At 52.4% G+C, this 23,440-nt stretch overlaps 1 protein-coding gene across 2 annotated transcripts in view; it reads left to right on the top strand.

Moving 5' to 3' along the window:
* Speg (striated muscle enriched protein kinase) overlaps positions 1–23,440 on the top strand; it is a 58,523-nt gene that overhangs the window by 23,735 nt on the left and 11,348 nt on the right. Inside the window, exons 7-29 of one of the 2 annotated variants that reach the window (XM_042679253.1) lie at positions 4,352–4,527; positions 4,719–4,807; positions 5,904–6,079; positions 8,434–8,694; positions 9,600–9,758; positions 9,882–10,071; positions 10,175–10,398; positions 12,724–12,843; positions 13,074–13,178; positions 13,315–13,521; positions 13,914–14,037; positions 14,130–14,305; positions 17,395–17,507; positions 17,832–18,000; positions 18,214–18,310; positions 18,464–18,664; positions 19,617–19,674; positions 20,146–20,223; positions 20,303–20,481; positions 20,919–20,945; positions 21,527–21,679; positions 21,885–21,927; positions 23,258–23,326. In XM_042679253.1, the coding sequence (XP_042535187.1) occupies positions 4,352–4,527; positions 4,719–4,807; positions 5,904–6,079; positions 8,434–8,694; positions 9,600–9,758; positions 9,882–10,071; positions 10,175–10,398; positions 12,724–12,843; positions 13,074–13,178; positions 13,315–13,521; positions 13,914–14,037; positions 14,130–14,305; positions 17,395–17,507; positions 17,832–18,000; positions 18,214–18,310; positions 18,464–18,664; positions 19,617–19,674; positions 20,146–20,223; positions 20,303–20,481; positions 20,919–20,945; positions 21,527–21,679; positions 21,885–21,927; positions 23,258–23,326 (3,194 nt within the window). Of the gene's footprint in view, positions 1–4,351; positions 4,528–4,718; positions 4,808–5,903; positions 6,080–7,346; positions 8,097–8,433; positions 8,695–9,599; positions 9,759–9,881; positions 10,072–10,174; positions 10,399–12,723; positions 12,844–13,073; positions 13,179–13,314; positions 13,522–13,913; positions 14,038–14,129; positions 14,306–17,394; positions 17,508–17,831; positions 18,001–18,213; positions 18,311–18,463; positions 18,665–19,616; positions 19,675–20,145; positions 20,224–20,302; positions 20,482–20,918; positions 20,946–21,526; positions 21,680–21,884; positions 21,928–23,257; positions 23,327–23,440 lie in introns of those variants that run through there. The other variant, XM_042679254.1, reaches the window with a different exon arrangement.

Genomic DNA, 23,440 nt, shown 5'->3' with positions numbered 1-23,440 from the left:
CCTCCTACCACAGTCTACTGAACACTGAGCAAAACTACAGGGTGCATCATCATGCCTGACATGCTTTATATATTTCATTATTTTCTTTTTGTGCCAGTACTGGGGCTTGAACTTAGGAACTGGGTGCTGTCCCTTAGCTTTTTGCTCAAGGCTGGCACTCTAACACTTGAGCTACAGCCTCACACCTGGATTGTTGGTGATTAATTGGAAATAAGAGTCTCACAGACTTTCCTTCCTCACTGGCTTTGAACTGCAGTTCTCAGATCTCCTGAGTAGTTAGGATTATGGGTATGAGACACTGATGCTTGGCAAATATATTTTAAGTCAAAACTGAAACATTTAGCACCCAGTGCCAAGTCTTATCTCCTGATAGTTTATACCTTCTGTTCCTCTTGCTTTTCCATGGGACATTGCTGTAGCATCCATTTCTAAAAGGATCTATGAGAACCTACCGAAGCAGTGCAGGTGGAAGGAGAGTGAAGGGCCAGGCCAAGCGGAAATGTAGACAAACCTCCAGCATGTTTCTTCTTTACAACACAGAGAGCCCCTCTTGACCTTGCGAATAAAGGCTACATTCCTTAAGCTGATCACTACCTTCTGGATCCCTAGCTGGAGGGGTCAGAGACCTGAGGATGCATCAGCAGTGACAGGAAGCAGCAAAAGGCACTTGCTCTCACATTGCATTGCTGGCTTCTTCCCCCAGCTCTGTCACCAGACAGTTGAGCTACAGGCCTCTGAACATGTGCTTTCCAGGCCTCTGAACATTTGTTCATGCAGGTGCCTCTGCCTTGAATGCTATTTTTTTTCCTGTTTAAATACCACTTCTTCCCTCAGTTCCCTCTTTTTCCCTGAGCCAAAAGTCATCTCCAGCTCTCCACAGCACTCTTATGGCCCTTATCTGCTCCTTTCTGGGCACCTTGTCAATCATTGCTGCATGCTGTTCTAGTCATCTCTGGGCTTGACTTGTCATCCTTACTAGTCAAAGGCTACTGAACACATATCTGGGCCTTCTCTATACTCTAGCCTTTGCTATCACCCCTGGAGGCCTTCCTGGACATCCAAGGACTATGTAAATGACAAGGACTGGATATGAGGTGGAAGTTGGGGACAGAAAGCCTCAGGAGCTCCAAGTACTGAGGGCATTCTGGGCAACACATGAAGGCTAGGCAGGTTAGTGAGGCTTTGCCTAAGAGTGGAGGAAAACATGGTGCTATAGTCCTAATAGTATGGTTCCCAGACTGTCAGCATCAGTGTCCCTTGGGAATGTATCAGAAATTTAGACTGTTGGCCCAGCCCAGACCTCCTGAATTAGGAACTCTAGGATTGCATTCCAGCCATGTATAATCTAAGGGGCCCTCCAGGTGATTTTTACTGCACAGTAAACTTTGAAAAGCACTGCTAGGGGTTTAGAGATCTGGCTCAAGATGAGAGGCTAGCTGGTACAGTGGGAAGTTCACGGGCTGTGCTGGCCCTGCTCTAAAGCTGAATGACTATGTTAACCCGGACTCGATGAAACTACCTAACAGTTTTCTTTCTCCCATGAGGATCAATCATCAGTGGTCCCCAATCTTTCACATGCATAGGAATCATTTGAGTACTTTTGAAAATGTCATTTCCTGATCTAGTGTCAGAAAAACCTTAATTCTATAGGCCAAGCAAGGCCTAGGAATCCGGTGGCGCACATTTCATGTGTTAGATACTAACTAGTATCTAATGTGGTGGCTGCAGCTCTCTCTGTGGTGAGAACACAGGGCCATTGGAAAAGGTTGGGACAGGCTGGTCTGAGGAAGGACAATTCCCTTATTTGTGAGCTTCCTAATGCCAGTGTTTTCATTAATTGTGTTTGACCTGGGAACAGTTGTTCAAAGGGCTGATACAGGAATGGGTGGTCAGTGTGGGAGGCCTTCTGTGGTATGGTGAATGTATATACCTCTTAGGTGGGGGTATCTATTCCCTACTTCCTGAGTGTTGTTTTCCCATAGGGAAAACCAGGCTTGTGGGTGGAGCAGGGCTGGCATATTAGGGACTAGCTATAAAGGTGGTTTGGGCCATGGAACCCAATGACAGGCTGGTAGAGACAAGTGTGGGGTCCCAGGATCCTCCATCAGCATCTTTGACTATGAAGTTTGGTAGTATGTAAACATAGGGACCACCGCTATTACTTCTCCCCTGAACCTCCTACCTGGACAAGGCTGGTAGTCATTTTGTCCAAGGGGCTTGAGGACCTGGGCTTGCTCTATGGCTAGATGTCCCTGAGATGCTATTCCCACAGACGCCACCAGGGGTCTCTGAGGCACCCAGCAAACCTTCCCAATCTCACATAAATCTCTTCTCCACCCTCCCTCCGTGGGCGGGGGAGCTACCTCAGCACTGTCCAGCCTGGGGGTGACCCTGGAGCAGGACTCCATTCTTCAGGAGGGAGAGGGGCCATGCCTATGACTTCAGTGTCAGCTGAGGGCCAAGCCTCTAGCAGCAACCCTCCAAGACTGCCAGCTTGTAGATGGGCCCTCCCCTCTGGGTTCCCACCCTCCCTTCTTCACTGGCAGTGCTGGGAAACACTGGTCATAGCTTGGGAATGTGGCCCTGGAAGGGGATGAGGTGAGAAGGGGAGGGAGAAGGACATGTGGCCCCTGTTTAACAGCCTTCTCTTGAGGCTTCCCAGCAAGATGCAAATAAGTGCTATGAGGAGGGGGCTGGCAAGGGGGAACCACCCTTACCTTAACTCTGGCTCTGGTGGCATGATGGGTGAAGGGCAGGTTTTCAGCAGGTGCTCTGCAGGACCCGTGGGGTGCTGACCCCATGTTCTGGAATGACTGCTAGGCCAGGACTGGGGAGGAAGAAGTGGGGTTTCTGGACCCCCATCAGGTCGAGGGGGAAGAGAGCAAGCAAAGAGTGTGTTGGCTGTAGGGTTGAGGCTGATCCCTGCATTCCCAGGTCGGGGTGGGGGGCTTAGGAAGGGGCAGCTCCTTTGGCGGACTTGGGGACCCTAATGGGTGAGGCTAGGCTCATGAATGGCACAGTACAGTGCCACCCACTCTGCCCCCCACTCCCTCCCACTCCTCACCTGGAGCTCTGCTCTTGTCAGGGCCGAGCTGTAAGGAGAAGAAAGGCAGACCACTTCTTGGGAATGAGCTAGGGCTAAATTCAGCCATTCCATTAGGCTCTGCCCCTCCCTCTGCTCCCTCTCGGCTCCAGGCCCGGCTGCCTGTGGTCTCAGCAGGCACCACCTTCCCAGCCAGCGCCTGCCTGCCTGCCTGCCTGCCTGCCTGCTTCAGGCTAGCCTCCCACTGGCCACCCCTACCTCTCTTCCCCTCCCCCAGGGCCCACTCAGTGGGGCCTCAGCTGGGGCAGGGAGTGAGTGGGGCTTGGCCGGCGGGGTGCCTGTTCCCTGGGGAGCCAAGGCCCGGTGGGCAGTAGGAAGGCGGCAGGAAGGACCGGTGCCAGAGCAGAGCCTCCTGGAAGGTGCAGGTCGGGGTCCGTTTGCAGAGTCTCGGAGTGAGTTGGGGTGCAGCTCTTTGGGGGCTTAGAGTATGGGGGGGGGAGCCAGGAGGAGGGGCCCCAGGGGCTGTGGTAGATCCATGTCTGTATTTGGCAGTCGGATAAGAGCCAGCTCGGCATGGCTGGGCCCCTGGCCAGCTCTGGGGGAGGGTGTCAGGGCTCTGGGGACACCTTCCCCCCAAAGGCACACTCTAGTGTCCTCTCCACCAGACGGAGCCACCCTTTTCTGTGGATGGCTCTGGTTCCACTTCCCCCTCCCTGTGGACTTTTGGGGTCCCTGCTGTAGAGGTAGGGCCAACAGGTGCTCCTGCGGTATCTGTGGCAGGAAGCTGAGAAGGGAGGGGGGGAAGGGCGGGCTGGACACTGCCACATCATTGGCTCTGGACCGAGGTCAGAATGGGACTCGTCTGAGGTGTGTGTTCCTCTGCACCATGCCTAGCCTGCCTAAGAAAGCAGTGTCTTGGTTCTGCTACTCTGGGGCTGCAGAGACCTGTGCTGCCTGCTTTGGGGGCGTGTGATTGGTCGTTTGGACTCACGCTTCTCACCAGGAATGCAAATTTCCTGCTCCTTTGGAATTCAGAGTTCCCTCTCAAAGTCCATTTGCTACTCTTGTGCTGTGGTGTCCCCTCCTAGAGGGGTGAACAGGGTCAGTGTTGGCAAGGTCTGAGGTGGAGGAGTAATTGGAGCCCAGGGATAACAAGGACTTGGGCATGCAGTTGGATGGAGTCCAGGAGGTAAAGTCAGGGCAGGGCCCACAGAAGCCCTTCACTCCTGGGCTCTTTGTGACATTCACAGCTAGTGTTTGGTCTCTCTGTCTCTTCCTCCCCTGGCATCTTCTCTGTCTCTCCTCCAGGTGGGTCCACATCCCCTTTCAGCAGCCCCATCACCTCCGATGAAGAGTACCTGAGCCCCCCAGAGGAATTCCCAGAGCCTGGGGAGACCTGGCCCCAAACCCCCACCATGAAGCTCAGTCCCAGCCAAGATCGTCGTTCTTCTGACACTGGCTGCAAAGCACCACCTACCTTTAAGGTCAGACCCCTAGATGGCTCCCAGGCCCTATGTACCCCATTCTTTGGGATGCCCCTTGGGGCCATGCCTAAGCGTTATTATTCCTCCTTATCCAAAGCCAGCCTCATTGAGACTGACGTGGAAAAGATCTCTGTCCCAAGTTCCCCAGCACTCTACCCTATCATTCCTGACACTTTGGGGTTCCCTTTCAGGTCTCACTCATGGACCAGTCAGTAAGGGAAGGCCAAGATGTCATCATGAGCATCCGTGTGCAGGGTGAGCCCAAGCCTGTGGTCTCTTGGTAAGTAGTGGCCACTTACTACCACCCCCACAACATCTCCACTTCTGAGAGCTGGCTTTGGCGGAAGGGAGCAGAGCCTAGAAGACTTCCTTGGGAGTTCTTACCCCAGGGCTAGCAGTGCCACTCCCATCCATGGTGAGAGGTCACCATGGTATTCAAGGTTTATTCAGAGCCTTCTTCTAGGGAGACGTTGGAGTAATATAAGGTTCACATTTGACTCTTAGTCCTGGACAAGACTAACCCACCCCCATCCAGTCACTTGATACAGGGTGACTTTTGAATTCCTCTCTACCCAATCCTGTGCTTGGCCTGGGCATTACAATTTGTTTCTGAGCTTCCTGGGGAGGCCCAGAATTCAATGTGGGTCTCAGCTGCGGTGCCTAACTTACCCCAGGCTCCTAGAACATCTACCCATCATGATTTTTATTGGTTTAGCTTTTGTGTTTTTCATTTTTAATTGATTGTCTGGTCTCTTGTGATTTTTGTTGTTGTTAACATTGTGAATTCCTTTTGTTTTTGTTTTTGTTTTGCGTCCGGTCGTGGGGCCTGAACTCTGGGCCTGGGCGCTGTCCCTCAGCTCTTCAGCTCAAGGCTAGCTCTCTACCACTTGAGCCACAGCGCCACTTCCGGCTTTTTTCTTTTTGCTTATGTGGTGCTGAGGAATCGAACCCAGGGCCTCATGCATGCAAGGCAAGCACTCTACCACTGAGCCACCTTCCCAGCCCCTGTATTCCTTTGGAAAGTGGGCAAGCCATCTTTCTGGTATTAATAGATGAAAATTCGACATGAGGAAGTTTAGGAACAATTAACAGTGAAACAGCAAGGTTGTGCTCCCAAGTGCAGTGGGTTCTGAGAAGGGAGAGTCAGGTGGGCCATGATGGTTGGAAGTTCTTAGCAGGGATAAGAATCAGGGTTAAAACTTAGCCCTGAAGCCCCCGGGGGTGTGCCCATGGGCAGAGGGATAGATTTGGGGTGAATGAGCAGTGTGGGGAAGCAAAGTCTTGCAATAGCTGGTTGGGGGGAGGGGCAGTTTGCTTTCACTGCACCTGCAGGGCAAGGCCTGGGCTCTAGGACTGAGTTCTTACCCTTCTGACAGGCTGAGAAACCGCCAGCCTGTGCGCCCCGACCAGAGGCGCTTTGCAGAGGAGGCTGAGGGAGGACTGTGCCGGCTGCGGATCCTGGCTGCGGAGAGGGGCGATGCTGGCTTCTATACCTGCAAGGCAGTCAATGAATATGGCGCTCGGCAGTGTGAGGCCCGCCTGGAGGTTCGAGGTGAGAACCTCACACACAACCCCCTCCCCCCAATTTGGCCCAGGTCTCTATCCTACTAATGGCTCTCACACAACCTCACCTAGAGAGTGCCACACTGAAAGGGCCATGAAGATCCCCTCGTTTGGCTGTTTCTATATTATACTTGAGTAAAGTAGGGCCAGAGAGAAGAAGCAACTTGCTGAAGGCCACACAGCTAATGTTTCCAGATTCATCACGCCAGCTCCTAATGTCAGCTAGAAACCCTGCTTCCTGTAACTGGCTATCTTCTCTCCACACTCTTCTAAGCCTTTGTCACCCTGCTCTGCCCAGGCCCTTCCACATCCTGCTCTCTTCTTGCCCCTTGCCCTCCTACCCATCCCACTGGCATACAGTTGTCATGGGCAGCAGTGGGGAGTCTGGTGGTTGGACCCGTTCGGAGGGACCCTTGGTGTGACTTGGGCATGGAATATTGCAGGGACCTCAGGTGTGCTAAGATGACCAGAGCCCTGAAATCCAGAGAAGGCTGGGACCCCAGAGTTGGGGAGCATAAGATGGGGACATTTAGGCAGCTGAGATGATGGGACCTAGCCAGGTTACCCCCCAGGGACTACTGGGTTTTCCTCTCCATAGGCTGGCCATTTGCTGGGCCTCCGCCTTCACCCTTCCTGCGATGGCAAGAGTACCAGGAATCTCTCTTCAGCTTTTCACTCCACCATCAGCCCTCCCCACCTTCCCTGGGGCTCAGTCCCTTCAAACCCAGCAGAGGCCAGCTTGGGAATCTTGGTCCTTAGGTTCATAGTCGATCTGCCAGACCTCGCTTACCTTCTCTCTGGCATCGGTTGATCCTATGGTTGCCATTTCTTTGGTCTACAAATTCTTCATCCCCTTCTCTCTGGCTGACTCCTTCTCCAGGGTCTAGCTTTGCCTCCTTTCTCTGTGTTAACCTGTGTCTTGGTGCTTCTCTCTCTCTCTCTCTGGGATGCTTTGCAATATCCCACAGGCTTTGAGGGGGACCTGTGAATGTCTCTCCCCTGATGCCCAGCCGTCTCCACCTACCTAGGATCCTCAGGGACCAGGCTAGCCGTTGGCCCTTGCACCCCACGGCTAGTCTTGGGGAGCTGAAAGTGGCTGCCCTGCAGGTTTAGAGGCAGATCCACAGCCAGTAGGGCCCTAGCTAGGTCTGTGCGAGTGTTTGTGGGTGTGTGCATGCATGTGTGTGTGTGTGTATACACGCGCGTGTGCTGCACTAACCTGCCGCTTGCTGACTGAGGTTTTTGTCTGTACACAGGCGAGTGAGCTCAGGGGGCCACCTGCGCTCCCCCCGCTGCCCTCCGAGCTGCGCCCTGTCTCAGGCACCTCTCGGACCTCGCTGTGTTTCACTGCCTCCTGCCCACAGACCCAGCCGGCCCACCGGCCCGGACCCGCCCAGACTCCCCTATCTTTCCCAGCCCATGCAGCACTCTGGGGGTAGCCCATGGGGCCCTGTGGACCCTTCCTCCCAGTGTGGACATGTGGCTGTGCAGGCCAGGAGGCCCTCAGATGGACTGAGTGCTGGGAGGGGCAAGTCAGGAGGGGTTTCGAGCCCCCCCCCCACTGTGGGGGAGCACTAAGCGAATGCATGTGCTATGTTGCTATAGGCCACTGTCTATCTGTTTGTCTGTCTGTGTGTCTGTGACAGTCAGGGAAGGCTGCCTCTTAGATGGAGTGGGGTGAAAGGACAGGGCATGGCACCCATAGGGTGGTAGAGGGGCCCAGAGTGACAGGGGCTGTGGACATAGGGCCCACTGGGAGCGAGCAGGGTGCTGACCATTCCAGGAATGGGTTTCAAATGGCACAACACTTTCTATTCCACAAGAGACAAAAAGGCCAAAGGTCCCCAGCTAAGCCCTGGCCCTGGCAGGTTTAGGGTCCAGTGGGGCATCCACAGCCAGGGCCCAGGATGCTGTGGGAACAAGGGAGGTAGCCAGGATCGGCGCAGCAGCGGGACCATAGTGGGGGGTGGAGGTATTTGGAAACACTATTTCTTAGCTCAAATAAAGTCCAGTTTGTACCCAGCTTGTGTGCTGTGTTTTCTTTTCCACCGCCGTTGCTGCCACCACATAATCCTCTCGATTCTCCTCCCCCCAATTCCCTCTCACTTCTCCAGTTCTCCCTCTCTGGGCCAGCTTGGGTTGCTATCTTAAAGCCAGGTCTAGAAGCCCTTTGTTGTCCTGGCCGGGGCGGGTGGTCTCTCCCCTCCCCCCCCATCTTCAGAGGAACAAAATGCATCTCTCTCTCTGTGTCTGTCTCTTTGTGTGTATGTGTGTGTCTCCCTCGCCCTGTACGTCTCTGCTCTGTGTGTGCCACCTGTGCTGCCTCCCCCTCCCCTCCCCCAGCACACCCTGAAAGCCGGTCCCTGGCCGTGCTGGCCCCCCTGCAGGACGTGGACGTGGGGGCCGGGGAGATGGCGCTGTTTGAGTGCCTGGTGGCAGGTCCTGCCGACGTGGAAGTGGACTGGCTGTGTCATGGCCGTCTGCTGCAGCCAGCGCTGCTCAAATGCAAGATGCATTTTGATGGCCGCAAGTGCAAGCTGCTGCTCACCTCTGTGCATGAGGACGACAGTGGCACCTACACCTGCAAGCTCAGCACAGCCAAAGGTAACTACTGGCCCAGGTCCATCCCAGAGTCGGAGGGAGGGAGCTGGATGTGAAAGAGCTGGGGCAGAATACGAAGCCCAGGAAACAGGAGTCTATCTCTGTGGAAGTGCAGATAGTGCAAGACTCCAGCCTTTAAACAGCAAGCACCTGGAGTAATACCTGGGACAGAAGGCACCTGCTCCCATGTCCACTGTTCCCCTGTGGGGTCAGGTGTACTAAGGGGTAGCAAACAAGCCTGGACTTAGGCTCTCGTTCTTTCCCTGGAAATTATCAACCATATGTTTGGACAAGTCTCTTCCTCTATCTGAACTTGACACTAATCGTCTGTTTTTAAAAGATCATGCTAATACCAGCTCCATAGTGGGGGTTGGCAGGATCAGTGAGATCATTCATGCAGAGATCAAAGTGCAGGGCCTGGGCAAAGGGTGGCATCTAATAGATGCCAGTTGTTGCTATGCATGACATCTTGGGCCTGGTCCTGTCCTCCTGGATATGCAGAGGTGATAACACCTTCCTCAGATGGTACAGAGAAGAATTCTGAGGAGGCGGGGGGAGGGGGGAGAGGGGGGGTAGTGTAGTGGTGGTGAGAGAAGCAGTGGGCTTGGCTTCTAGAACCTTCTCAGCCAAGCTGTGCTTCATCTTTGGTCGCCAGAGTGAGGCAGCAGGGAAGCTGGGCCAAGCCCTGGGTTTCCATGGCATCCATAGCCCAGGTTGGCAACCTAGTGTCCTGATGCCCATCCTTGACCTCCAACCTCCTGAGACATCGGGTCTATGGATCTTTGCCCACTGCCTCAGCCCTCATGCCCAGAGCCTTTGCAGGGCTCTGCCAGGGATTCCCTGAGCTGGGAAGGACCTGAGAGATGGCAGTGCCTGGGCCTTCACAGCCATGCTCCCCTCCCTCCCAGATGAGCTGACCTGCAGTGCCCGCCTGACCGTCCGGCCTTCACTGGCACCCCTCTTCACCCGGCTACTGGAAGACATAGAGGTGCTAGAGGGCCGTGCAGCCCGCTTCGACTGCAAGATAAGCGGCACCCCACCCCCCTCCATCACCTGGACTCATTTTGGTATGCCTCCCCCACCCTGCAGATATTGAGAGACCCTTAAGGGTCCTGGCTAGGTTAGAGCATGACCAGAGAGCAGGGCCTCTACTGTAACTGCTCTACATCCCTGCCTCCCCCGACCCCCAGGCCGCCCAGTGGAGGAGAGTGAGAACTTGCGCCTGCGGCAGGACGGGGGTCTGCACTCACTGCACATTGCTCATGTGGGCAGCGAGGATGAGGGTCTTTATGCAGTCAGTGCCACCAACACCCACGGCCAGGCCCACAGCTCCGCCCAGCTCTATGTGGAGGAGCCTCGGACAGCTGCCTCGGGCCCCAGGTACCATCTAGAGTTCCAAGCGCTGCTAGCTGCCTTGGGATGCCCCTGCCCTGCACTTGAAGGCATAGCCCTCAGCCTCTGGGTAGCCATATGGTTTTTACAGTTCAAAACTGGAGAAGATGCCATCCATCCCTGAGGAGCCAGAGCAGGGGGAGCTGGAGCGGCTGTCCATTCCTGACTTCCTGCGGCCGCTGCAGGACCTGGAAGTGGGACTAGCCAAGGAAGCCATGTTGGAATGTCAAGTGACAGGCCTGCCGTATCCTACCATCAGCTGGTTTCACAATGGCCACCGCATCCAGAGCAGTGATGACCGGCGCATGACACAGTGTACGTGTCTGGGAACGGACCGTTGAGCCTGTTCTCTCAAGCAAGCTTTTGGCTTCAGGGTTCTCACTTTTCTGTAGCCTCCCTGGTCGAGATGAGTTGCTCGGGGAAGGGAACCTACGGGGGCTGAGGTCTGTGTCTCCCTCCTTCAGCTCACACAGCACCTACCTTCTGAGCTTCCCCTGGGTGGACCTACTGGATGGGCAAGTCAACCTGCCACTGACCAGCCTAGGGACCCTGAACAGATTATAGAACCTACTCTGCCTCAGTTTCCTCATCCATGAGTAGGTTATTCCAAGAAGGAAACAAGTTCTTAAATATAAAGCACTAAAAGCAGGGCCTGGCACAAGTCGGTAAGTGGTAAATCTTAGTATAATTGCTATTAAAACAGTGCTGCCAGTAATCCCTAAGAAAGCTCAGTGAAAGGGCCATGGTGGGCAGAGTGTGGCAGTCCTGGGAGGAATGTCCAGGGTTAAGTAGCCAACAGGAAAGCCACAGTTAGAACTGCAGAGAGAAGTGTGTTTAGATTGGTGCCCTCTGTGTTGGCACCTTCTCCTCCTAGATATTTTCTCAAGGAATCACCAATGCTCCATCCTTGAAGGAATCTGACTCTCATGTGAGGTCCTTCTGCCTTCCTTCCTTCTTACCTACAGTGTCACCCATGATGGTTTTCTCCAACAGCTACAGATGAACAAGTTCCTCTTATTAAGGTTTTCTATGTGCCAGACCCCAAATGCTAAAGACCTGACATAGATCATTGTACCTATGAGGAAGATACTACTAGATGAGGAAACTGAGGCTTAGAAAGGTACAGGGACTTACTCAAAGGCAATCAAGGACTTCTTGACTCATGCCTGTTACCTCAGAGACCCTCCCAGTTGCCCATGTCCCATTCTCCCAGCCCTAACCTCATCCTATCTCTAGCCACCACTCTAGCCCTGACCTTTACCCTCAAGCCCCTCCAGCAGCTGCCACTGCTAAACCACAAGAGTTCCCTATGTCCCCATCTGCTTTGAGCCTGGGTGGGTGTCTGACTCAAGATCTGGCGTCTCTGCTTCTGCATGTATCTGAGGTCACTGGCAGCGTTTGGCATCTCTTCTCTTATAAATAGTGTCAGCGGAGATAAATGGATGAGTGACTGTTCTATGTGGAGATAACAGCTAAGAGAAGAGAGAGGTATTTGGGGACATCCCTAATGCGGAGGAGGACAGTGCCTCCTGCTCTTCGTGTCCTCACCAAAGACAGCCTCTTTATCATTCAGGAAGCAGGGTGTAAGGAAAGAGCTTTGGAATGAGATGAGACTAAATTCCATCTATAGCTTCATCATTTATGAACTGTGTGACCTTGGATGAGTCAGTCATTGTTTCTGACCTCACTGGTAAATGGGGATAATTTTGTAGAGTTGTTGAAAAGATTAGGGTGAGATAAAGCATGTCAAGTACCTAGATAGGCTAGGCATAGAGTAGACAACTGCTATTATAACTGATAGGGTAACATGTATTTGGCATTGACTATATGTGTGAAAGGCATTGAGTTCTGGGTTGGACAAGCCAATCTGGAAAAAAGGAGACTTGTCTTTAAGAGGATGAGCCAGACGGGAGTTTGAACGCAAAGAGGAAAAAAATCCTCCAAAGCAGTGCGGGCCAAGTTATGTGCCAGCCAGAAGACTGGAATCTCAAGAAGGAAATTAGGGAAAAGGAAAGGGAGACCAGGACAATGCCTGATGAGTTTCCTGGGGCTTCACTCGCTTCTACTGTATCTTGAAGGAAAAAGAAGACTTAGGTAACAGGAGAATATTCAAAAGGAAAAAAAGGAATTAATAAGCAAAGACTTGGAGCTGAAACTCTGGTGGCTTATTCCTGGGTCTGATGGTCTGTGCAGGTTAAAATGTGAAGGAATAGCAGTCCGCATGGTGGGAGGGGAGTTTGGGCTTTGGTGGCTCTCATGGAGGACTTTTCCTGTCTCTGCCGGAGACTAGATGAATGGGAGTGGGTTAGGAGATAGAGAAGAAGGGTCTGGGGGAGGAAGAAAGTCTTGGCACAACTCTGACCCCTTCAAAGTGCAGGGATGAGGAACATAACCCAGTTTATGAAGGATTTGCTAGCCCAAAGCGCTACAGGGGTAGTAAGAGAAGCCAGGGTGATAGGACCTAAGATCTGGGCTGGCATGAGATAGGACCTGATTCAGACTGACATGAAAAGATATGTTTCTTGCTGCCTGCCCTCCCTGTTTCCCTGTTGGGTGGCATGAGTGATCAGATGCATGGTATGGACCCACCTTACACAGCCTCCTCGCTCAGTCCCTGTGTTACTGTCCTTCCCCCACCAGACAGGGATGTCCATCGCCTGGTGTTTCCTGCCGTGGGTCCTCAGCATGCCGGTGTCTACAAGAGTGTCATCGCCAACAAGCTGGGCAAAGCTGCCTGCTACGCTCATCTCTATGTTACAGGTGAGGCGGGCACCTTCCTGGGTCGTTACATCCACAACCTGACCTCCCGCACCCCTGCAGATGCCAAGAAGGAGCCTCCACACCCGGTTCCCTTTTCTACTCCCTGAGGGCCATCTGGCCCTCCCCGTCCCCTGGAGCTGCACTCCCAGCCCCCCAGCCAACATTTGGTGATGCCAGGGAGCTGTTGGGCCCTAAAGGACACACGCAGATCTCCACCTTGTGGCTTTCAGATGTGGTTCCAGGCCCTCCAGATGGCGCACCGCAGGTGGTGGCTGTGACAGGAAGGATGGTCATGCTTGCTTGGAATCCCCCCAGGAGTCTGGACATGGCCATCGGTAGGTCTGGGCCACATAGGACTGAGGATGGGCAAGAAAGGAATGAGCAGGAAAGGAGCAGGCAGGGGCAACAAGGAGCAAAGTGCTTAAGTATAGGGGAGGGATAGAAGCATCTTTGCTGTTCTCTTCTCTCTAGACCCAGACTCCCTGACATACACAGTACAGCACCAGGTACTAGGCTCTGACCAGTGGACAGTGCTGGCTACAGGCCTGCAAGAGCCTGAGTGGGCAGCCACGGGACTACGGAAGGGGCTCCAGCATGTCTTCCGGGTCCTCAGCACTAGTGGCAAGAGCAGCAGCAAGCCTTCAGCTCCTTCTGAGCCTGTACAGCTGCTGGAGCGAGGTGAGCAGGCACTCCTGCGGGCAAGGGGAGGGGGGCTCTGGTGAAGCCTGGGGAGTGCTCTAGATTTGATAACTATGGCCGGAACAGTGTGGCTGGGTGGGACCGCCCCCAGGTGAACCCCCCCTTCCCCAGCCCATCAAATCTAGGGGACAAATCTAAGGCTTGGGGGGGGGGGGTCTAACAAGCTGGAGTCCAATTGGTGCTTCTCTGCTACCTGGCTGTGTTCCCAGAACAAAAGGCTAAATAAAGCTGTCTAGGAGCCTCGGCTTCCTCATCTGTGAAATTGGAGCTTAAGTGGTGATCAGGGGTGTGAAAGGAACAGGGGGTACCAAGGTCCTAGCATCAACCTTGTACAGAGCTGACTCCCCCCGCAACAACTCCCCCCCCCCCAGGCCCACCCCTGGAGGAGGCTCCTGCTGTGCTGGACAAACCTGACATCGTGTATGTGGTAGAGGGACAGCCTGCCCGTGTCACTGTCACTTTCAATCATGTGGAGGCCCAGGTCGTCTGGAGGAGGTAGGGACTCCCCCTGATCACCCCTTTTCCCACCTATGAACAGCCCAGGCCTGGCCCAGCCTGGTAGGACCTCCCTGTCATGTGTCTCTTAGCTGCCGAGGGGCCCTATTGGAGGCACGGGCAGGTGTCTATGAACTGAGCCAGCCAGATGATGACCAGTACTGTCTTCGAATCTGCCGGGTGAGCCGCCGGGACTTGGGACCCCTCACTTGCACCGCGCGTAATCGGCATGGCACAAAGGCTTGTTCAGTCACTCTGGAGCTGGCAGGTGAGTGACAACAGGGTTTTCCTCATTCCATTGGCTCAGTCACATTCTCAGGCGCACACGTTCACCTGCCACTGACTGGGACCAATCCTATGCCCTGTTTTTTTTTTTTGGGGGGGGGGGGTCCAGTCGTGGGGCCTGAACTCGGGGCCTGGGCGCTGTCACTCACTCAGCTCTTCAGCTCAAGGCTAGCGCTCTACCACTTAAGCCACAGTGCCACTTCCAGCTTTTTTCTTTTTGCTTATGTGGTGCTGAGGAATCGAACCCAGGGCCTCATGCATGCAAGGCATGCGCTCTACCACTGAGCCACCTTCCCAGCACCTATGACCTGTTTCTAATGGCAGTAGTAGGACCAGTGCTGGTGATGAGCAGTAATAGTACATAGCGTACTATTCTTATGTGCCCGGACCAATGTTTAGTATTTCATACATATCATCACATTTCTTTTTTACAGTCCCTTGTGAGAAGGGGTCAGTTATACCGCCATTTCACTGTTGAGGAAGCTGAGATTTAAAGAGTGCTAAATAACCTAGTCCAAAGTCACACAACCTGATGTCACAAAATGACAGAAGCTGGGAATCGGTGGCTCATACCTATAATCCTAGCTGCTCTGCAGGCTGCTGCAATCTGAAGATCAAAATTTGAACCCAGCCCGGGCAGGAAAGTCTGTGAGATTCGTATCTCCAGTTAATCAAAGAAAAATACAGAAATGGTGCTGTGGCTCAAAGTAGCAGAGTGCTAGCCTTGAGCAAAAATAGCTCAGGGGGCCTGAGAATGTGGCTTAGTTGTAGAGTGCTTGCCTAGCATGCATGAAGCCCTGGGTTTGATTCCTCAGTACCACATAAACAGAAAAGCCAGAGTAGTGCTGTGGCTCAAGTGGTAGAGTGCTAGTGTTGAGCAAATGAAGTTCAGGGACAGTGCCCAGGCCCTGAGTTTAAGCCCAGGACTGGGAAAAAACAAAAATCAAAAAATGAGCTCAGGGACAGTGCCCAAACCTAGAGTTTGAGCCCAAGGATCAGCAACAAACAAACAAACAAAACAACTACTGGAGCTGAGTTCAAGTCTATACATCAAACTGCAAAGCCAGGAGCCATGCCTAGTTCCTGTACTAAGCACAACAGGAAGTAGTGTCTCAATTATAACTAGCATGAGAAGTCCAAGTGGATTAAAGAACAAACGCTAGGAGTACAGCTTATCTCCTGCCTTCCAGCTCCGAGGTTCCTGGCTGCCCTTTGACACAGCCTGTTTGAAAGAACCTCTCAACCCTTGAAGAAAAGGCCTTTTTTGGTAATTTCTCCTTTAAAGTCGCAGCCTCTCAAGCCATAGCATGCATTAGGCAGTAATTGTTCTGTTTTCTGGTTTGTTAATTAACTCTAGACATCTGTAACTGCCACTTCAGATCCACATGAGCTGAATAGTGTAACCTGCTGGGTGGATACAATTTCAGCCAAAAGCAAAGGAGGTGACATTTTAGTTAACACAGGTGATCTGCGGGCAAATGGATATTTTCTGGTGCTTTAAAAAAAAACACCTTGAAGTTCACTTCAAAATCTTTGTGCTTTGACTTTCATAGACTGCACCCCCTTCTACATATACACCCCAGTGGACTGGGAATTAAATTTCTAAAGGGGAGGAAAGGTGCCTGTAAATTGTGTAAGAAGTACCACGTGCTGGTGCTTCATGCCTGTAATCCCAGTTACTCAGGAGACTGAGATCCAGAGGATCAAAGTTTTTAGCCAGCTCCCAAGTCTGTGAAATTCCACCTCTAATTAACCAGCGAATAGGACTCGAAATGGTAGAGCACTAACTAAATAAGCCTCGCCAGCATGAGGTCCTGAGGTGGAACCCTGGAGCCAGCAAAGAAAAATAGAGTAGATAAGAAGCGGACATAGTGTGTGAGAAAGAGATGGGGCCTCCTGGCCCTGTGGCAAGGATGTTAGGTCGGGCGACGCCCTAGGCCCCTGGTGTCCTTTTGATGAGTCTTGCCCCTTGCCCTGCTCTCAGCACTTCCTGATGTGACACTACCTTGCTCTAGGACAGTACCATCTGCTAGACTCATCATCCCAAGTGTAGCCCCACATCTAGGATACAGGAAGGCCCTGGCATCCGGAGCTCTGCAGCTCATGTTGTTCTGGACAGTCACAGAGGAGACTGCATCCTAGCCAGCCAGGAAAGCCAGCCTGGGCTGACGTCAATACTGTTCCATTAGGCCCCACCCTACCCCTAGGCAGGGCAAATGAAATGGTTAGCTCCTACCCACTTCTCCACCCCTAGAATGGTCTCCCTGTTGCCAGAATAAAAACCAGGTAGGTCTCTCTGGCAGTCTGTACCCAGCCACCTTGCCCTTCCCTTAAACCCCAATCTTTTAGAGCCTAGATCCTCAGGCATGCTCAGGACAGGGGTAACCTGGAAGCTATGGACTTCTTCACGTAGCAAAATATTTCTGATTCCATGGTGAGAACTAGAGGCTGCTTTATAGGGAACACTGTGACATGTGTTATATGTGGAGAATAAAATCCCAGCCATGTATGGAAGAACTAAGCTGAGAGTTGGCTTCTAGTTTGCACAGCTAATCAGGAGGTTACTCATTTGTTTATCTTGCCATCTCCATGATGATAGACAGACCCCTAAACATTTAAATAAGATTCAGAGAGAGAACCTTCAAGATAGAATCATTTATGAGTTTAATTCTAGGTCATGCTGAGCCTCCCATAGGGGCCAAGTACAGGCAGTCAGAAAAGCTGCCATGTGGGGCTGTGAGAAGGGCGATCACCCACAGGGGGCAGCATTGAGCTGTGTCTTGCCTGGTTACTGCAAGCAGGGAAGGGCTCCGAGAGGCTAGCCCTGATTTTCCAAGAGACAGGAAATTCAGATTCTTTTGTGTGAGAACATTTCAAAGCCCGCAAATGAACACTGGGAGTCCAACAAAGCAAGCCTGCACCTGTGACTGAAGCATTGAGGACAGCACATTTGGGGGTGCCAGAGAAGGCACATGGTTCAAGGGAGAAACTCTGGTGCCCCGAGAGAGGAGTATTTGGCTGAGCCAATTGCTACTCCCTCCACCTCCCCTTCCCTTCTCCTGTACATTTCAGAGGCCCCTCGGTTTGAGTCTATCATGGAGGATGTGGAGGTCGGGGCTGGGGAAACAGCTCGCTTTGCTGTGGTTGTTGAAGGGAAACCACTGCCGGATATCATGTGGTACAAGGTCAGAGGGAAATGGCAGCAGCTGTGGGGATCTTGGGGGAGGAAGATGTGGGTGCTCCCTGGGGATGATGTGAGGGCTCCTACTAGGCCTGGGCAGAGGAATGGTTAGCGACGTAGGGATATTGGTAGACCCTAAGGGAGAAGCCAAAGCTGAGTCTTGAGGGGAGATGACACTGTCCTGGGGATAGACAGAGGTGAGGCCAGGAAGACAGGCTCCTAGCCCTTGGGTCCAGGTGAAACTTAATCTCTGCCATGGAGAGCCAGAGCTGGGGGCCCTGGTGTTGGGGAGCCAAGCCTGGGCTGGTGGTGATATCCCACTCTGCAGGATGAGATGCTGCTGGCTGAGAGCAATCACGTGAGCTTCGTGTATGAGGAGAATGAGTGCTCCCTCGTGGTGCTCAGCACAGGGGTCCAGGATGGAGGAGTCTACACCTGCACTGCCCAGAACCTGGCAGGCGAAGTCTCCTGCAAAGCTGAGTTGGCTGTGCAGTCAGGTGGGCTGGTGTCCCTGGGGAGAGGGAGGGATCAGGACACCATCCTGGAATGTTCTGTGAGCTCTTCCTTGTTCTGACCACCCCAACTTGCAACCCTGTACCTGCCTGGGGCCCGGCGATGTTGCTCCCCTTCTGTCTCCTTCATCTCCACCTGTCCTTGTCTCTGCCTGCATCCCTTTCTTACCCTTCCCTACTTGTCTGTCTCCTCCCCAGCTCAGACAGCTATGGAGGTTGAGGGGGTCGGAGAGGACGAAGAACACCGAGGAAGGAGACTCAGTGATTTTTATGATATCCACCAGGAGATTGGCAGGTATGGGGCTAAGAGGGAGCCAGAGTTTGGGGTCCAGAGGGACTGCTGGGCCTGGAACCAGGAAGGATGAACAGCCAGGGCTATAGTAACAACTGAGGGCCATGGTCACCTAGGGAAGCCTTTTTCTACCTATCTCCTACCTATCTCATCCAGGGGTGCCTTCTCCTACCTGCGGCGTGTGGTGGAGCGTAGCTCTGGCCTAGAGTTTGCGGCCAAGTTCATTCCTAGCCAGGCCAAGCCCAAGGCATCGGCGCGGCGAGAGGCCCGGCTGCTGGCCCGGCTTCAGCACGACTGTGTCCTCTACTTCCACGAAGCCTTCGAGAGACGCCGAGGACTGGTCATTGTCACTGAGCTGTATCCTAGACAGGCTGGGGAGTGGAGGACCCCCGTTTGTTCCTGTTCTTGTAACAGCCAATGGGCATCATGCTCTACCATTTACAAAGTGGGCCCCTTGATAGTTGGGAGGAATGAATCTAGAGACTTCTACAAAAGCCATTATATAAGCTTGAACCTGAATAGCATTTAATGTGTGTTGTACAAGTTTTACAAATATTAACCTAGACAACCCTCATGTATACCTTGTAGAATTTTATTGTCCCCATTTTATGGCTGATAAAACAAGTATGAAGAGGTTAAATAACTGGCTGAAGGTCACACGGCTAGCAGGTGGCATATGATTATTATTATTTTTAATCATAAAACACAGTACAGCATATCTTCACATTTGAAGGGACCCATTTCAGACTGCGCACCAATTCCTAGTTTTATCTGGAGGGCTCTTTTAATAAAGAACAGATCTTACCTTTTCACAAAAGCGATGGTTAAACAAAGGCACGTTGCGCTAAGGATGCTGGGTAGCTGGCGCAGCCCTCCTGGAGCAAGGTGACCATGACCTGCACACCAGCCACCCAGGCTGCATTGTCCAAATCCAAACCTCAGCAAAATGACAAGATTATTCTGCTGTGGACCTCTGGGTCATTATCAAATAGAGTCAAGAAGTTCCACCAACCGTCAACAAGATAGCGCTGTAATTTGATCCCTATAAATAACTTCCTAAGGTGTACAGGGGAGGAAATGTTATCCCCATTTTACCCCTGAGGGAACCCATGCTCAGAGAAGATAAGTGATTTGCTAGAGAATCTAACGGGGTGGGGGTGGGGAGTGCCACTTGTGCACCAATGCTGGAGAAAGGGAAGGTAGATGGTATCTGAATGGTATGTACCTGGCGGGGGAGGAGACCCCAGTGCCAGGCCGAGGCTATGCTGGGCTGTCACACTAGTCCTGTTCTCCTTGATCCGCATCACAGCTGCACGGAGGAACTGCTGGAAAGAATGGCCAGGAAGCCCACCGTGTGTGAGTCTGAGGTGAGGGCAGTGGGTGGCAGGGGCCAGGTTGGGCACCAGTCTTCATGTATGTGAACTCTTGAGAACCCTTGGGTAGGTCCTGCCCTAGTCCTGTGGTAGAGAGTACAGTTTGACAGGCAGCAGGACTTCCCAACCCAGGAAACCACTGTCTATTTGGGACTTGTGCTGTGCACTCCCAATGATAGCACACCCACCCCTAACTATTGATCCCTAGTCTTTTCTTGGAAGGAGCTCAATTGATGCCATTGAAGTCCTTCCATAGATGGCTCTATATGTTGTATACTGCACAATTCTATTTATTATATTATAATGTCATGTTTAATTAATTGTGCAGTGCCCAACATACATGGTATCCCTAGGTATTAACAATACCACACCTGCGTTTCCAATCCCTGACTCTAACCACGGCACTGGTGGTGATCAAGCATAGATTCCCCATCCCCATTGATTCTGCGTCCCCTTTTCCCACAGATACGGGCCTATATGCGGCAGGTGCTGGAAGGAATATGCTACCTGCATCAGAGCCACGTGCTGCACCTTGATGTGAAGGTGAGGTGGGGGGCAGCCGCTATAGGGCCAAGAGGCAGGTGTCCTTCACTCAGATCCCTCACGTGCTTGTGTCCAATAGCCTGAAAACCTTCTGGTATGGGATGGCGAAGGAGGTGAAGAGCAGGTGCGCATCTGTGACTTTGGGAATGCCCAGGAGTTGACCCCAGGGGAGCCCCAGTACTGCCAGTACGGCACACCTGAGTTTGTGGCACCCGAGATTGTCAACCAGAGCCCTGTGTCTGGAGTCACTGATATCTGGTAATGCTGGCCTGCTGTATGGCCTGGAGGGAGGAGCTTTAGGAAACTTGGATTCCTTTGCTGTCCGTTGGTAGCAGTGGTCCTGGGGGTCTCCTGTCTGTGTTTTCCCCATCCTGCATGGATCAGAACTAATCACTCAGGGCCTCACCTAGCTCCCCTGAAGTTGGGGCTTTCCCCCTAGCAAAGTAGATGTGGTCCCCAAAGTTGCCTGGGCTTCTTGTGCCAGTCCTGTGTTGACCTTTGATTTCTCCAGGAGATCTGGACCACTAGATCCAGTATCCTCCTTCAGGGTGGGGGGGCACTTTTGTACCCATATGTCCAGGGCAGTGTTTCTGGGGGAGGGGGTGTCATGTTTCTTTCCGATTTGAGGAAGAGGGAGCTGCTCACTTTCAGCAGAGATGAGCCGTCCTCTCACCCATCCCTTTCCTTTCCCACAGGCCTGTGGGCGTTGTTGCCTTCCTCTGGTAAGATCCCCTCTGCAGTCTTCTGGTGCTCCCTTGTCTTCCACGCCCTCTGCCCCTCTTTCCTCACTCAGGAAGAGTGATGAGCATGAATATGGATGCCTAAGCTGCTTGTCCAAGCTCTTCCAATCACCATATCCCTCTTTGAGAGGTGGAATCACTCAACTGAGAGAGGCTAGTGCAGGCTCAGTACCATTTCAGCATTGCACCTCTTGGTCCTGAGTGTCTACAGCATGGATAGAAGGGGTAGTACTGTCTCGCGGGGGAGGGCACTTTTCCTTGGCACATATGCCTCATCTCATGGAGAGGTCACACTGAAGGACAGAACCTCCCTTCTAAAGCATTATTACACCAAGTCCCAGGGGAGTCTACCTCCCTGCCCATTGTGGGGCGCAGATTGGGGTAGGACGATAAAAGTCTGAAAGGTTTGGCTTTCGTGTGCAGATCCTCTGGCCTCTGCTGGTCCCATGACCTGGGGCCTCCATTTGTCCCTAGTTCTGTGCCCCCTTGGGCATCCCATTTTAGTTCTGCCTCAGCCCTAGGGCCCTGCTCACCTCTCACCACAGCGCTGTCTATTCCTGCAGTCTGACGGGCATCTCCCCTTTTGTTGGGGAAAATGATCGTACAACATTGATGAACATCCGAAACTACAATGTGGCCTTTGAGGAGACCACGTTCCTGAGCCTGAGCAGAGAGGCCCGGGGCTTCCTCATCAAAGTGCTGGTGCAGGACAGGCTGTGAGTATGAGGTCAACAGGACACCCCCCCTCCCTGCACATGCACACACATACCCTGCATGCCCCTACCTATTCCTACAAGCAACTGCCTTTAGACATGCAACACCCAGCTCCCAAGATGCTCCAGTTTCTCAAATATTCATTAACTGATTGAATGAGTGAACAAATGAATGACAAATCTGTGCTTAATTCTTATTCCTTTACAGGAGACCTACTGCAGAAGAGACACTAGAACATCCTTGGTTCAAAGTGAGTCTAGCCTTGCTAAGTGGTGATGCAGAGGTGGAGGGAGAGAAAACGTTACTAACAGTTACTAACAATTGCTTCAGCATCTACTATGTTCAGTAACAATGATACATAATATATATGTATATATGTGTGTGTATATATATATATATGTATCTATGATACATATATTAACCTCCCAATAGGTCTACAAAGGAAGATAGTGTTACTCTTGTTTTGTTAATAGGGAAATTGGGGCCCAAATCAATGATCAAGTTGGAGTATCATGGATTCCAGACATAGATCTGGACCTAGAGCCTGGGGAAGTGGGCAGGGCGTCTCTTCAAGGTTCTCCCTGGAACTTGAGACCAGCCCTGATCTATCTCCCTTCTCATGACCCAGCTGTGTCCTACATTGGTCAGAGTGCATACACTGTAATAAGTGGGTGGGTGGCCTGGATGGCTCATTCCCTCATTATGAGCTTCATGTGGGCAGAATTCTCATTTGTTTTCAGAGATTGGGACCTTAGAACACAATGCTAGACATAGGGTTGAGGACCAAGCAAATGAGAGTACAAAGGGCCCCTGAATAAACTCTCCATTGAGTACTGTGTTGGGTCAGCTGAAGACTGAGGTCATTCTCCCAGCAGTACTTGAAATAAGAGCCTTCCTCAGACCAGAAATGGCATTAAGAGGCTAGGTGGGTTCTGTGGACAGCCTGTCTTTCGCTGAACCACTGCTGTTCCAGATGTTTGGGCTGCTGGCCTTATGTGGAAACCAATGGGGAGAGGCTAGCCAGCAGCCTAAGAGGTGGTCTCTGGGACTGCCAGAGTACCAGGAGAAAAGTCCTTGGGCCCTGATGAAGCTCAGAAGCCACTCCCGGAGCTACCTGTTTTCTGCCTTCCTTTAGGTTCAGGGATTTGTCACAGCTGTGTATCTTGGCCGTGGGGGGGTTGTCCTGAAGACTCAAGGGGACCCTATAGGAGCTCAGACCACCCCTTACTCTACCCTCCTCAGTCCCCCCCTCCCAGTAGATTTCCTTTTCCTTTCTCATGGGACTTGAACTTGGGGCCTAGGCGTTGTCACTGAGCTGTTTTGTTCAAGCTAGTGTTCCACTACCTTGAGCCCATAGTGACACTTCTGGTTTTCACAGTGGTTAATTGGACATGATAGTCTCATGGCTGGCTTCAAACTGCAATCCTCAGACCTCAGCCACCTGAGTAACTAGGATTATAGGCATGAGCCACCAGTGTGTGGCTTTGGATTTTGTCTTTAGATCCAGTCTTGATTGCAAAGTACTGAGGGTCTAGATTGACAGAGAGCTGTCTCTCAGGCCCTCTTTCCTGGGTGTGCAGACACAGGCAAAAGGTGCAGAGGTGAGCACGGATCACCTGAAGCTCTTCCTGTCCCGAAGGAGGTGGCAGGTAAGTGTGGCTCAGTCTCTTCTCACCCGGCCTCCTTTTCCATGGTGACCCTCCCCTGTGCCTCTAATATATTCCTGCTTTTGCATTTGTCAGTGCCTGGTTCCCCTCTGACTC

This window comes from Dipodomys spectabilis, unplaced genomic scaffold (assembly GCF_019054845.1).
Source record: "Dipodomys spectabilis isolate Male_0828 unplaced genomic scaffold, ASM1905484v1 ptg000051l, whole genome shotgun sequence".
NCBI lineage: Eukaryota > Metazoa > Chordata > Mammalia > Rodentia > Heteromyidae > Dipodomys > Dipodomys spectabilis.
This window is presented reverse-complemented; position numbering and strand designations above follow the sequence as displayed.